We start from the raw sequence: 15,536 nt of genomic DNA, 5'->3' as shown, positions 1-15,536 counted from the left end.
AACCTTCATTTTGTTGTGGTATATCATGTTGATTTTCACATAATGATCCTTGAATCTCTGGAATAAATTCCATTTGATTTTGATCAGTGATACCTTTAATGTATTGCTGAATTCAGTTTGCTAATACTTTGTTGAAGATTTTTGAATCTATGTTCATTAGAAGTACTGGCCTGTAATTTTGTTGTTGTTCTTTTTTTTTTTTTTGTAGTGTCTTTGTCTGGTTTTGTTATCAGGGTAATGCTGACCTCATAATGAATGAATTTAGAAGAGTTCCTTCCTCTTTAATTGTCTGGAATTTTAGAGAAGGATAGGTATTAACTCCTCTTTAAAAGTTTTATAGAATTCATCTGTGATGCCATCTGATCTTGGACTTTTGTTTCTTGGGAGTTTTTCAGCTATTGATTCAATTTCATTACTAGTGATCAGTCTGTTCAAATTTTCTGTTTCTTCCTGATTCAGTCTTGAAAGATTATGTTTCTAAATTTATCCATTTCTTCTAGGTTGTCCAGTTTGCTGGCATATTATTTTTTTGTAGTAGTCTCTTATAATCCTTTGTATTTCTATGGTGTTGGCTGTAACTTCTCCTGTTTCATTTCTGATTTAAGTCCTTTTTTCCTTGATGAGTCTGGCTAAAGGTTTTATTTTTTTATTTTTTATTTTTTTAAAGATTTTATTTGACAGAGAAAACACAGCTAGAGAGGGAACACAAGCAGGGGGAGTGGGAGAGGGAGAAACAGGCTTCTCGCGGAGCAGGGAGCCCAATGAAGGGCTTGATCCCGGGACCCCGGGATCATGACCTGAGCCGAAGGCAGACGCTTAACGAATGAGGCACCCAGGCGCCCCAAGGCTAAAGGTTTTAAACATTGTTTATCTTTTTAAAGAATCAGCTGTTAGTTTCACTGATCTTTTCTATTTTTTGTCTCTATTTATTTCCACTGTGATCTTTCTTATTTTTTCTACTAACTGGTTTTCTTTGTTCTTTTTCACTAAATTTAGATTAGGTTAGATTGTTTGAGATTTTTATTATTTCTTGAGGTAGGCCTCTTTTGTTATAAACTTCCTTCTTAGAACTGCTTCTTTTGCATCCTAAAGATTTTGGAATGTTGTGTTTCCATTTTCATTTGTCTCATGGTATTTTTTTATTTCCTCTTTTCTTGTTGACCTATTGCTTGTTTAGTAGCATGTTTTTGGCCTTCACTTTTTTCCAGTTTTTTTTTTTTTTTAATTGTAAATGATTTCTTCTAGTGTCACACTGTTGTCAGAAAAGATGCTTGGTAAGATTTCAATCTTCTTAAAATTATTGAGACTTTTTGGCCTAACGTGATCTATTCTAGAGAATGTTCCATGTGCATGCCAAAAAAAAAAATGTGCATTCTGCTGTTTGGGGATGAAATATTCTATTCTAAAAAAAAAAAAATTTACATGCCTTAAAATTTGTCAATAAATCTCCTTCATGTCAAGTAATTTTTAAAATTTAAAAATATTCTGTTAAGCCAATCTGATTTAATGTGTCATTAAAGCTACTGTTTCCTTATTTTCTGTCTGGATGATCTATCCATTGTTGTAAGTGGGGCATTAAAGTCTCCTTCTACTACTGTATTTCTCCTTTTAGGTCTGTTAATATTTGCTCTATATATTTAGGTGCTGCTATGTTGGAAACAAATATTTACAGTTGTTATATCCTCTTGTTGGACTGATCCCTTTATCATTATATAATGCCCTTCTTTGTCTCTTGTTAAGTCTTTGTGTTAAAGTCTATTTTTGTCTAAGCATTAACCACCCTAGTTTTTTCTTCACTTCCATTTGCATGGAATATCTACATTCATCCCTTCACATTCAGTATGTGTCTTTTGGTCTGAAGTAAGTCTCTTGTATGCAGCATACAGATGGATTTTTTTTTTTAATCCATCCATTCATTTCATGTCTTTTGGTTGGAGCATTTAGTTCATTTACATTTAATGTAATTATTCATATGTATGTTCATATTTATTGTCATTTTGTTAACTGTTTTCTATTTGTTTTTGTAGCTCTCTGGTTCTTTTCCTCTTGCTCTCTTCTCTTGTGATTTCATGACTTTCATAGTGTTAGGCTTGAGTTCCTTTTTATTTTTTGTGTATCTGTTATTGGTTTTTAATGCCATGAGGTTCATTCGAAAAGCACAGTACATTACCCTCTCCATGATTATGTATTTGATATCATATTGTACATATTTTTATTTTGTCTCTTAACTAATTATTACAGATATAGTTGATTTTACTAATTTTGTCTTTTAATTTTTATACTAGCTTTAAGTGGTTTATCTACTACTTTTACTGTATTTTGCTTTTGCCAGTGGAATTTTTCTTTCATAATTTTCTTATTAAAATTTTATGCAGGGCGCCTGGGTGGCTCAGTTGGTTAAGCGACTGCCTTCGGCTCAGGTCATGATCCTGGAGTCCCGGGATCAAGTCCCGCATTGGGCTCCCTGCTCAGCAGGGAGTCTGCTTCTCCCTCTGACCCTCCCCCCCTTTCATGTGCTCTCTCTCTCTCTCAAATAAATAAATAAAATCTTTAAAAAAAAATTTTTCTGCTTAGAGGATTTCTTTCCACATTTTTTAAAGACTGGTAGAGTAATAATGAACTCCTTTAAACTTTTGTTTGGACAACTTTTTATCTCTCCTTTAATTCTTGCTGGGTAGAGCATTCTTGGTTGTAGGTTTTTTCATTTTAGCACTTTGAATATATCATGCCAGTCTCTTCTGGCCTGCAAAGTTTCTGCTGAAAAATCAGCTAACAGTTGTATGGGTGTTTTGTTGTATATAACTAGTTGCTTTTCTCTTGCTGTTTTTAAGATTCTCTCTTTATCTTTACTTTTTGGCATCCTAATTATTATGTGTCTTATTTTGGACCTCCTTTGGTTCATCTTGTTTGGGGCTCTCTTGTGCTTCCTGGACCTGGATGTCCGTTTCCTTCCCTAGGTCAGGGAAGTTTTCAGCTATTTTCTCTTCAAATAAGTTTTCTTTCTTTTTTTTTTTTTTTTTTAAAGATTTTATTTATTTATTTGAGAGAGAGAGCACATGAGAGGGGGGAGGGTCAAAGGGAGAAGCAGACTCCCTGCTTAGCAGGGAGCCCGATGCGGGACTCGATCCCGGGACTCCAGGATCATGACCTGAGCTGAAGGCAGTCGCTTAACCAACTGAGCCACCCAGGCACCCTTCAAATAAATTTTCTACCCCTTTCTCTCTCTTCTTCTGGGACCCCTATAATGCGAATGTTAGTCTGCTTAATGTTGTTATAGAGGTCCCTTACCATATCCCCATTTTTAAAAATTCCTTTCCATTTGCTCTTCTGTTTGGATGATTTCCTCTACCCTGTCTTCCAGATTGCTGTTCTGCATCCTCTAATCTGCTGTTAATTCCTTCTAATGTATTTTTCATTTCAGTTATATTCTTCAGCTCAGACTCGTTCTTTTTTATATTTTCTATCTCCTTAAGTTTTCACTGAGTTCATCCACTCTTCTTCTAAGTTCAGTGAGCATGTTTATGACCATTACTTTGAATTCTTTATCAGGTAGATTGCTTGTCTCCATTTTGTTTAGTTCTTTTTCTGAGGTTTTGTTTTGTTCTCATTTAAAACATATTCCTCTATCTCATTTTATCTGACTCTCTGTGTTTGTGTCTTGGTATTAGGTAGGTCAACTATGTCTCCTGGTTTAAAGGTAGTGTCCCATGGGCCTGGAAGTGCAATTCTCCCTGGTCACCAGAACAAGGCATTCCAGGGCTATCCTCTGTATAGGCTGTGTGATTTCCTGTTGTGACAGGCCACAGCTGGTGTGGGTGTGCTGGTGGGCAGGGATGCCCCTCTCACCCAGGGCTGGAGTCACTATGGAGGGGTACCAGTCCTGACAGAGGCTGCCCCCTGGGTATGGCATGGTGGCAGCTGCTTTGGAGGGGCACCTACTGGGTTGGGTGGGGCAGGTCTGTAGGGGCATGCCAGGGTTGGGCAAGCTATGCTAGCAAGGTAGATGGAAAGTGTCAGAACTGTCATTTGCCAGTGTTGGGCTAGCTGGGCTGAAGGTAGGCAAGAAAAACGGTATCTACCAGCACTTCTGTTCCTGGGGAAAGTGCCCAGCCTCTCTGGTACATGCCTTAAAATTTGTCAATAAATGTCCTTCATGTCAAGAAATTTTTAAATTTTAAAATTTTAATATCTTTCCTGGTTTTTGGAGCAAGTGATACTGTCTCTAGGCCTTTAAGAGCAGAGTTTAGGTTTCCTATAGGCCTCTGGGTCTTTTGGAGTTAAGCCCCACTGATTTTAAAAGCAGACATTATGGGGACTCACACTCCTGATGCAGATCTCCAGGCAGGGGGGTCCCTGATGTGGAGTTGAACCCCTTACCCCACAGGGATGACCTCCACACCATCCCTCCTGCTGGTGGGTCACTGCTGGACACTTTTCAAATGGCTGTTTTTCCACTGGGTCTCAAGGGTAACCAAGACTGTATGTGAGATATCCAAGTGGGGAACCTCAGTTTCCTATAGCACTTGGGGACCCCTGGATGTCAACTAGTTTATTTTCCAAGCCAGATGTTCTGGGTGCTTGTTTCTCTGGTGCAGATCCCAGGGGCCAGAGTGCCTGATATGGGGCATCAACCCCTTGCTTTTCTGGAAGAAGGGCTAGCTGGTGAGATCCCTCCCTATTGTGTGTTGCCATGCTGCGGGTGGGTTTTTTTTGTGAGACTGTGTCTCTGCCTCTTCTACCTATCTTTACCCTTTGTTGTGGAGAGCAATTCATCTAGCTTTCAGATCTTTTTGGCGAGAAATGATCCATATGTTCCTATAGTTTTGGTATGTCTGAGGGAGGAGGTGAGTTCAGAATCTTCCTATGCTGCCATCTTGGACCCAATCTCCTGGGTTCATATATTTTCTATTTGCCCTTCCAGATCTGTTTTCCTCTATTCTTCACTTGCTCTTTGTGCAGGGAAGCTGACCTGCCTGAACTATATCAATGAACTCACTTGCTTTCTGGCTTCTGATTGGCCTTGACTGATTGGAGGGCAGAAGAGTTAACTCAGGGCATTTTGTTCCCCCAGCTCTCTTCTTGCTATGACTAAAGGCTGGCTGTGCATGTCCCCTATTGGGGCCCTCTCTTAAGTTACAGCTTTGTATGGATTTCCATTACAATTATTACCTCTCCTTGGGCCTAAGGGGTAGCAGAAAATTCCTCCTATGACTAGCCCTGGGGTTACTATGGTTATCCCCATATTGGTTTTTCTAAACATTGCCTAAACATTTGTACATAGTCCTTTTATTAAACTGCCCTTCATTACCTAGTTTGCATATATCTGTTTCCTGCTATAATAAATGTATCAACTGACAATGTGGTTTTAATAAACCTCATGAACATTCAGGGGTCCACCAGACATTACAATATGTTGATATTTAAAATTTTTCACATTTTGTACATAATTATTAACAGTAATGTATCTCACCTGTTCATAGACTTTGAACCTTCCAAAGGATAGTAGAAAAGAGCAATTATAGTGAGAACAGTTTCCATGGTGTTTGTAAGAGTTCTGGTACAGCAATACCATGTGAACCAAGAGCATAACTGGCAAAAAAACTAAGAACAATTATAAGCAAACATATATGGAGTGGGAAATGGAAAAGCTCAGTATTATCTTCTTCTATGGAAAACAGCAAGTCTACCTACTACAAAAATCACATCAAAACATAAACGATATTGAAAATAGGCATGCCCAAACATTGTTTTTAAGAAGTTACATTACACACAGATCTATGATAATACCAGATATGTAGGTGTTAAAGTTAACAAGTTTATACTTTCAGGTAAATCGACTAAAAGAATAAACCAGTTTTTGGAAGAACATGCAAACAGAAGCATAAAGTCTACAAAGCAAATGTCTTAAAAGAACTTGTTAGCTGGTGCAAGGATGTTAAACATGTGGTATTAGATCCCTATCTCTTCAAATACAGCCTTTAAAAAATGTTCCAAATTTTTGTGGATTTAAAGGCTTTTCTTAAACTAGAAGAAACTAGTACTACTACTTTGGAGGAAGGATTTCAAAGGCATTACACTTTTGCCATTTTAGGTTGAGCCTTTATCTGTGTATGTAAGCACAAAATAAAGAGACTGATTTTATCCTTGAATCCATTAACAAGGACTCAATCGCTAAACCATTCTGTCTTTTTAATGCAAATAAACACACTACCTGCAGAAATGTATTATTAATAATTTATAATAATAAATATTTATTAATAAATAAATAATAAATTATATTCCAGAAATTTGTTGATAAATTGGTCACTTGGAATTTGGAACATATTTTCCAGTAGAAACAGTACTAAAAAGGTAGTAAGATTTCAAAGCTAGCTTGTATAAGTTTATTTAATTTAAGAACGAGCCAAGGAAGGTTAACCACAGTACTAAAGAATCCAATCACGCTTCAGGTTATGGTTTTAATGAGAAAATCCATTCAAGATTTGAATGTGAAATAAGGAATCTATCACTCCACTGTGAAATAAGCCAGTCTGACAAAGGACAGTTTTCTACACCACATTTTCTCCCTTACAGAGTCTAACTATTTCAAATACTCTAGCTAGAGGTGAAAGAATGCTTCAGTGAAAATGTACTTCTTAGGCTCAGTCTCAGGTCGCTAGAGGTAGTGAACAAAGGTTGTAGGTGATTTGTGAGGTAGGCAATGATTAGAACAATTCCTACTGAATTTTACAGAAAGTGAGGCAAAGACTCTGACAGCTTTGATGACTGCAGTGCTTCCAAAGGCTGTTCCTAGGGTTCAAAGATTTGGAGGGCATCAAAGGCGTCAATCACCCAGGGTGCAATCAGAGCGATATGGCAGGCACCACTTGCATTTTGCTGTTCTTCATTATGGAAGTACCTCTCTAAAGTTGTACAAAGTATCTTCTGAAGCTGTTTTGAGAACTGATTTTTCCATGTGCTTCATGCTGTTAGGAATGAAGTAAGTGACTAGTTTTTAAAGTGTTTAGGACTTACCACCCATTTTGCCATTTGCTGATTTTCTAGTTGCTTCATTATTGAGTAGAGTCTAATGTCTGCTATAGCAGACAGAAGTGCTTGGGCAAGTCTAGGAATCCAGATCTTCAATAGTTCAAAAAAAAAAAGATATTAAAAAACACGTACCAGTTCACACAGAATTAAGAAATCAACAAACTGATCCAACTATCAACTGAAGGCCGTTCTTAGTACAAAAATAGACATAATGTATTATTCTATTGTTCTGCAAAAATACCTGCTTTTCTACAAAAATTACATTAATTTTTCAGGGAAATGCCCAAGGTAGTTTTATCATTCTCATTCTTTCTCTCTGTAATTTATATATTATAACACTACTACTTTTATTTTTTATTTTTTTTAAAGATTTTATTTATTTATTTGAGAGAGAGAATGAGAGAGAGCACATGAGAGGGGGGAGGGTCAGAGGGAGAAGCAGACCCCCCGCTGAGCAGGGAGCCCGATGCGGGACTCGATCCCGGGACTCCAGGATCATGACCTGAGCCGAAGGCAGTCGCTTAACCAACTGAGCCACTCAGGCACTCCTATGGTTTTCTTTTTTTTTAAATGTTTTTTTTTTTTTTGAAGATTTTATTTATTTATTTGAGAGAGAGAGAACGAGAGACAGAGAGCGTGAGAGGGAGGAGGGTCAGAGGGAGAAGCAGACTCCCTGCCGAGCGGGGAGCCCGATGCGGAACTCGATCCCAGGACTCCAGGATCATGACCTGAGCCAAAGGCAGTCGCTTAACCAAATGAGCCACCCAGGCGCCCACAACATTACTACTTTTAATGTAGATAGCCAACAAAACAGTTCATTGTGTTAAGGTTCTATTTTAGGAGCACATTTAGTGATTTTCATTAGCATAACAATAGGTTAAATTTTTATGAAGCACTTATAGTAATGTGTGATAGGTATCACACCAAGTACTTTATATATATATCAGCTCATTCAGTCCTCCTAACAATCCCTGTGAGACAGGTACTGCCTTATAATTGAGGAAACTGAGGTAAAGAGATGTTAAATAATTTTCTCAAGGCTGCACAGCTACTTAGTGTGGAAACCAGAATTCAAACCTAGGTCTTCCTGATTCTAAAGCCTGTGCTCTTAACTACTAAGTTACATTACTTCCCCATCCTGCAATATAGATAATAAAATGAGTTATTTTTTTTTCCATAAAAGGACAAGTATTCTACAATTATAGAAACATAGTAATCAGATGACATTAAAAAGTAAATTTAAGAGCAAAACTAAAGAATAAATGTATTATAACTTAATTACAGTTAGTAATTCTAATGCTACAAATGACATCTTTGAGAGTTTTAAAAAAATGTGTCACAGTTATTAACAAAATAACACACTGATAGAGCACAATTTAATCTAGGTTTGTTCAAAAGATGTGTTTCTAAAATATATTTAAGTTTGTATTTTTGTTGGATCAACATTCATTAACTTTATAGTATGATTAGAGTGACTCTACTTTCAGGTGTCAGTGGCTTCTAACACCTTCTAACACTTTTAACACATGTTCCTCTTCTTTGTTAGTAATCTGTAAATAAATGTTTAAGTCTTAAAGGTATGATTTCACTTAAACTCTGCCCTGTAAAATACAGCAAAAGGCATCTATATACATACCTTCTGTTTTCTCTGCATAGAGATGTATATGCTTCATTCTTACCTCTCAGGCCTGAAAGTAGTTCATGTGAGAAGTCAGTTTGGCTACAAACTTAATATAAGCCAACAGTATGAGGAACCACTAAAACTAAAAGAATCCTTGTGCATTGACAGAAGTATAACATTTGTAGGATTAATGGTTCCACTATATTCTGAACTAGTTACCCTAGCTTTCAATATTATATTCAATTTGGAGACCTACATTTTAAGACAGATATTAATAAATTATAAGATGTCTAAAGGACATTATCTGATTATGATATTTAGAAATGGAGATGTTTATCCTGGACAAATAAAACTTTCTGAAGGGTTGTTTTGTAGAAATCTTGAATTTAAAAGAAGGTAGATTTGGGGCGCCTGGGTGGCTCAGTCATTTAAGCGTCTGCCTTTGGCTCAGGTCATGATCCCAGGGTCTTAGGAGAGAGCCCCATGTCGGGCTCCCAGCTAAGCGGGGAGCCTCCTCCTCCCTCTCTCCGCTGCTCGTGCTCTCTCTGTGTCTCAAATAAATAAATAAAATCTTTAAAAAAATAAAAATAAAAGAAGGTAGATTTTAGCTCAACACAAAAATAAGTGGAGATGTAAATTCCCAGTTATTAGAAGTCTCTCCAGACTTTTAAGATACTGTAATTTTCTAGGTTTATAGTAAGGACCTGAGAAGAATTAAATAATAGTTGCATATGACTCTTGGAAATAAAAAGTAGAGGGGTGGGGCAAAGAGAAGGAACATGCAAGGGGTAAACCTTGAGTATGATATTGTGTTGGCAGCTTATCATTCTCCTGTTCTTTAAGCTCCTGATCCCTCCATTAAGCTCCAGAGGTCAGATGCCCTTACATGTCTTCTGACTATTGAAAGCCCCCACTGTGGCACCCTATTCAGGTCTCCCTTTTTTTTTTTTTTTATTAATTTATTTATTTGAGACAGAGAGAATGAGAGACAGAGAGCATGAGAGGGAGGAGGGTCTGAGGGAGAAGCAGACTCCCTGCCGAGCAGGGAGCCCGATGCGGGACTCGATCCTGGGACTCCAGGATCATGACCTGAGCCAAAGGCAGTCGCCCAACCAACTGAGCCACCCAGGCACCCCTCAGGTCTCCCTTCTATATCCCTTTCTTCTAATGTGTTCTAAGCCAGTGCTGTCCAGTAGAGATGTAACACAATCCATGTACGTAATTTAAAATTTTATAGTAGCCAAATTAAGAAATAAAAAAAAATCCCAAACAGGTAAAATTAATTTTAGTTATTTTGTTTAACCCAATATATCTAAATTATTATTTCATCAAAATAAAAAAATTACAGAAACATTTTACATTTTTATTTTGTACTAGGTTTTTGATATCCAGTATGAATTTTATACTAATAGCACTTCTCAATGTGGACTAGCCACATTTCAAATATTCAATAGACACATGTGGCTAGTGGCTACCATATTGGTGCAATTCTAAGCCATTCCTAATTCTGTATACACACTTTATGCAGTTTAGGGAGAAGCTATCTGGTAAGAGCACCAGGCTATGAATGAAGCAGACCTAGGATCTAGTTTTAGCTCTGCTTTTAATATGCTGTGACCTTGGTCTATTTATTTCACTTCTCTGACCCCTTCTGGTTTCAAAAGTATGTAATCTATGTTTAAAATAATCAATATGACAGTATGAATGACTAACTGATAGCATCTTAATGTTTCTCCACCTGGTCAAGTTCCAGATAGGACAGAGGATTTGAGGGGGACAGTGGGGTGGGGATGGGGACTACAGGAGGTTTACTTTAAATCACAAAATGGCCAGGTGGGTCAGCTACAGGTTGAGGGAAGTGGATAGGTCCTGGAGGAATAGGAAGTTTTCTATCTTAAAGACTCCTTCATTCATAATATAACCTACTTCTTGGGATATAAGATATCCTTGATGACATTATGTATATTGCCTGTGGTTCCAGACTTTATGGTTATCCTACATAATCTAGAAGCCCTGACAGAAGGGAATTCAAAGCCCCTAACTTCCACACGTGTCAATGGGAGAAACTCTGCTACTGCTCTAAATTCTCCTTCCCCATGATCCTTCCATGTGTCTTTCCAGGCTCCAAGAAACCCTCAGGATTTGGACTGCCTTTAGAATTCTGGGCCACTTCCCTACAGAAAATGGGGAAGGCCCAAACTTCTGAGTCTAATCTGAGGACAGCTTAAAGGATCTTGAGAGTGACTTTAGAGAAACTTTGGCACCATTAGTTCTTTGGTACCTTCTTTTGGCAACTGACCCCGGAAGTTCTTGATCTGGGAATTACAACCCTACTTACTATTGCTGCCTAATTACTACACACATAGCACAATGATTGTGCATATCATTAAATTCTTGTCAAATTAATTTTCTCTAAAATTTAATTTCAACACTAAATCCTGAATGGGTTTATATATAGTCTTCATAAGCTCATATAACATGGTCTTCTGCTCACAAGTTAAACAAGATACAACACTGCTCTCGTGTGATTCTTTCATGAAAGAAGAATACTTCTAAAGTCCAAATAATTAATATAAAATGTAGTCATTCTGAAAGTCTGAATATCTTAACAGGATTCCTTGAAGTAGGACACTTTCATGCTCAGTTTTGTGTTTCAGCACACAATGAGGGGTTACACATCACAGTATGTCTTTGAACTGTGGGCTGCCCAGATATGGTCAGAGTTTAGCAACAGTATCTTTTTAAAAACAAACTTTGTGATACCAATAATGTCATTGAGTTAATATATATTAGCCTTTTAAAAAGGATGGAATAAATCAACCTTTAATAACTATTTTGATTACTTTTATTTAAACTTACCAGCAGCTGAACACTATCTTTTCCCAAAAGATGCAGAATCTTGTAAATGCTTGCAAAGATTAAGGGATAAGTGTAACCCCTCAATCTTTCTGTCCATTCCCAGGTCAAATAACCATAATTAGTAATATTAAGGACTAATGTTAAATAGCACTGAAACAAAATCTATTTGATTTCTGTGCATAAAAAATTTCTATTTTTTTGATAAAGAAGCTTAAAACCACAGCATTTTATACTGGTTATTTGAATTAAAAATGCAATTGGCCAATTAAACTCATAACTTCTTCAAGAAGGGAATGTGTTTTTTACTTCATCTATATCCTCCACAGTACTGAGCACTATGGGAATACCTGCTGGTTAAAGGTTGAGTCAAGTATATTAATATCAAAGAAAGGTAGAAGAAATACTAGTGTAAAATAATGGTATACTTTGATAAGTTAAAATTACTTAGAGAATATATGGAAAATTGATTGAAAATATATAATAGAAGCTGGCACAATTTCTAAGATGAATATACATTTCTAGTCTGGAAAAGAAACTACAAAGGATATTTGAAAACCATGTGATGTGCAACTTCAAGAGACTGCCAATATTCATCTGGAACAAAACTTGTCTGGACTAAAAAACAGTTACATATTCGTAATGCTATGGTAAACAAGACCAGATAAATGTTTTCACCAAGAAGATCTGAAAAACAAAACAAAACAAAACAAGTAATTGTGGCACAAAAGTCAGGCAAGTTCCACTTGCAGAACTAAAATCTGCTGCTCTGGTTGGCGCCTTGCTCAGACTCTGTGAAGTCACAGTAGAGAACTCTGGCCCAGCCACGCTACTCTCAAAGCAGACCTGGGTTGACAGTTATATGAGGGCCGGAGCCTCACCATTGGGAAATCACCACTCCTTTCATTTAACCAGTCTTTCTGCAATTAATTGTATAAGGAGAATAGTAAGATATCACTGAAAAAGAGATACAGTTAACTAAGGCCTTAGGCTAATTAGGTGATATCCTATATGGGTAGCTAATGAAAGAAATCAGCTAACAAATTACTAACTTAGGATCAACTCTTCTATATATATCAAATGGTCCTCTGCATGTTTTTAAATAGCCCTTATCGATGCTTACTCTATGCAAGGCACTGAGTTCATTCCTTCACATGCCTCATCTCATTTAATCCTCCACATCATGCTAAACGGTAGGTATTGGCCCCATTCACATATGAGGAAGTTGAGACGAAGAAGTTAAACTGCCTTGTCCAAAGTCAAAAAGGCTGCAATTACTAAACGGGATTCAAAACCAGGTCTATCTGCTGCCTCCATAGCCCTGCTCTTCGCCACAATTGGAGAGCCTGCAAGCTGAATACAGAGTTGTTTTTTTTTTATGTGAATTTAGTTGTCAACACTTAAAAATCCGACTTTATATTAAAATCTGTATTACAGCATTTCACACTAAGATCTGACAACAAAGCTCAACTGGCAACAACTGGCTGGTTCTTTAATAGAAAGTGCTTTAATTTATTCAGACCCCTGTTTGGCCTCCTGAGTATTTGTGTTTGCATTCTAATCCATTTTGAGCCTTTTGCTATAGTTCTAGGTTCCTGCCACTCTCCTTCCTTATTCTCCAGGAACACATTTAAATATTTTTCAGACAATTGGTACATTCAACACAACACACACGCCCCATCTCATCTTTCAGAAGCACTTAAAGAAACACCCCGACCGAACTATATCTGCTGAAAGAAAACCCTTTACTCTGGGGACTGGTGCAGAATAAACAGTACTCCGAGCTGGCCCCTGAACAAGTGATCTTGATCAAGATATACCTAAAAGTTCAACTATATATCTGTGACACGTATGGTAATTTACCATCATTACTAACCTTTACCCAGAGGGATCCAACTTCTAACAACGGAAGGGTTAGGGGAAAAGAACGAGAGAACTCGGGCTCATCTACAACTCCCTTTCCCCCGTCACAATCCTCCTTCATTTAGCAAAATGATTCTCCCCTTTCTCGGTTTCAGGTTTCCACAGGGAAACTCGGCATTTTTTTCATGCCGCTTACACAGTGCTCCGCACATATAAGGCGCAAAATATTTATTGAATGAGAAGTCCATCTTTATATTAAATACCCCCGTCTGACAGATCAAAAGCCCACTTACTGGGGTGATTTTGCTCCTGTCATCATCACACCGGACCAAAGAGAAGGCCGGGGTGGGGGGTGGGAAAAATAAATGGGCTGGGAGTCAGACCTGGTCCAACCCCAGGAATCAGTCCCTCCGTAGCTGCGAAACCTTAGGTAACTCCCACCGCGGGTGTCCCCTTTCTAAAATGCGGATGGCTACGTCATGTCAACTCGCTCCGCACGGCCGCGGCAGAACTAACTGATGCAGAACAAAGTGCCACGCAAGCGGCAGGAATGGAGAATCCGGTCTCGAGTGCACTACGATTTCGTGGCAACCCCGCCCAGCAGATGGAGCCCTAGCTCAGGGTCCGCGGTTTTCCGCCGCCACCGCCTGGGAGCTCGACTCCCGCACCCCACCCGCTCACCTCCGCGGCGCTCGGTGCTCTTCCGGGGACTGAGGTACAAAGTTGACTTTCTCTTTCGCAGCTTCATCTTCTCATGGGAGCGGTTCCGGAGGCCGCGGAAAAAAAGTCGGCCATCGTCGCCCTCTTGCTTCATCCTGCACCTACTTCGAGGTCTGCGGAGGATCCCCTGACACCTCAGTCCCCGCGATGAGGGAGACTGCAGTTGGAGGAACGCGCATTTCTCTTCCGCTCCCTAAGTTTGGCCTCTGCAGCAGCCGTCACACGCAGGCGCGGAGGTAGCTGGGAAAAGGCAGCTTGCTCACAACAACCCCCGAACTTTGTGTGTGCCGCCGAGTGCTGCAGGTTTGTTTGGCACGGGTAAGCTTGGTAAGCTTTGTCGCGAGCTCACTTGCGCTTTTTCTTTGGCTTATCCTTCTCGTGAGGTTGCTCTCTCCCTTTGGCTTCGTGGTCTCTGCGCCCTGTTTTCTCTTCCGGAGACTGCTGGAAGGAGCCGGAGCTCCCCTAGGCTAGGGCCGCCGAGAGGCGGGGTCAGCGACGCGAAGCGACAGCCGAACGGTCGGAGGTGTTTAAGTGGTAATGATAATAGTAATGATAATTACGATTCCCTCCCTCCCTCCCTCCCTTCCTTCCTCAGCGGGCGGTGAACCATAGCATTCTTGGTAAGCTGTCATTTATCTAGTTAACCGTCCAAGAGCAAACAGGCATTTCTTTCCCATACTAGTTTAAATTACATTTTAGCGATGTTAAAGACAATCCAGTTTCTAGTATCGGTTCTGCCGCTAATGATTTCTGTAACCTCGGGGCCGGTCTAGGAGACGGTGAAAGACTGTTATAAGAAAATATGTAAATCCGTTACTCTGCTTTCCTCTTTCATAAACATCTGTTTTCTCCAGAGACTATGGTGTTCCCAAATATAACTTTCTGAGAAATACTGGAGTCTTTACTCCTCAGTTGTTAAAAGTAAATCAGTCAAATCTTCTTTATATTATAAAAAATGTATGGTGATAAACATAACCTAATAAAATAAAATAAATGGATGGCAAGTTATTTCATGTGTTTGATGTCTACTTGTACCTTCTAAAGCATCAAAGGGAACTCATAAAATCTTTTAGCCTGCTTTAAAAATTGTTTTTAATTATGCATATTGCCAAAAAACATGAAATAGTAAAAAAGGGCTAATAATGAAAAGTAACAATTCTCTTTCTTCTACTTCCAGATTGGATTGGCAATCACTTTCAACTTTTTGGGGGAGCTGTTTCTTTCAGTGATTAGTTTTATGATGGTATGTCAAGGTGTAAAGAGGATTTCTCTTACCAGCCTCTCCCCCAGTTTTGCCATTTTAAGAATTATTTATTTAAAACCATTGAGAAAATTCTATAATAGGATTTAGCTTTGTCTTACACCATCCCCTAATCCTCATTTGTCATATTCCCTGTATATTTATATTCCTATTTTAGTTAAATCAAGTGATATTTACATATTATGA

General features: G+C 38.5%; 1 protein-coding gene across 1 annotated transcript in view; it reads right to left on the bottom strand.

The window, feature by feature from the left end:
* PIGB (phosphatidylinositol glycan anchor biosynthesis class B) overlaps positions 1-14,589 on the bottom strand; it is a 30,274-nt gene extending 15,685 nt beyond the window's left edge. The window contains exons 1-5 of the mRNA XM_081831865.1: positions 14,051-14,589; positions 12,060-12,193; positions 11,510-11,629; positions 7,015-7,119; positions 5,469-5,601 (exon numbers count right to left, since the gene is read on the bottom strand). Coding sequence (XP_081687991.1) covers positions 5,469-5,601; positions 7,015-7,119; positions 11,510-11,629; positions 12,060-12,193; positions 14,051-14,183 — 625 coding nt within the window. The 5' untranslated portion in view covers positions 14,184-14,589. The remainder of the gene's footprint in view (positions 1-5,468; positions 5,602-7,014; positions 7,120-11,509; positions 11,630-12,059; positions 12,194-14,050) is intronic.
* Positions 14,590-15,536: the final 947 nt, after the last annotated feature.

Source organism: Leptonychotes weddellii, chromosome 9 (assembly GCF_054177405.1).
Source record: "Leptonychotes weddellii isolate Sample4059 chromosome 9, ASM5417740v2, whole genome shotgun sequence".
NCBI lineage: Eukaryota > Metazoa > Chordata > Mammalia > Carnivora > Phocidae > Leptonychotes > Leptonychotes weddellii.
Note: the sequence above shows the minus strand (reverse complement) of the source record. Positions and strands in the feature narration are given on the sequence as shown.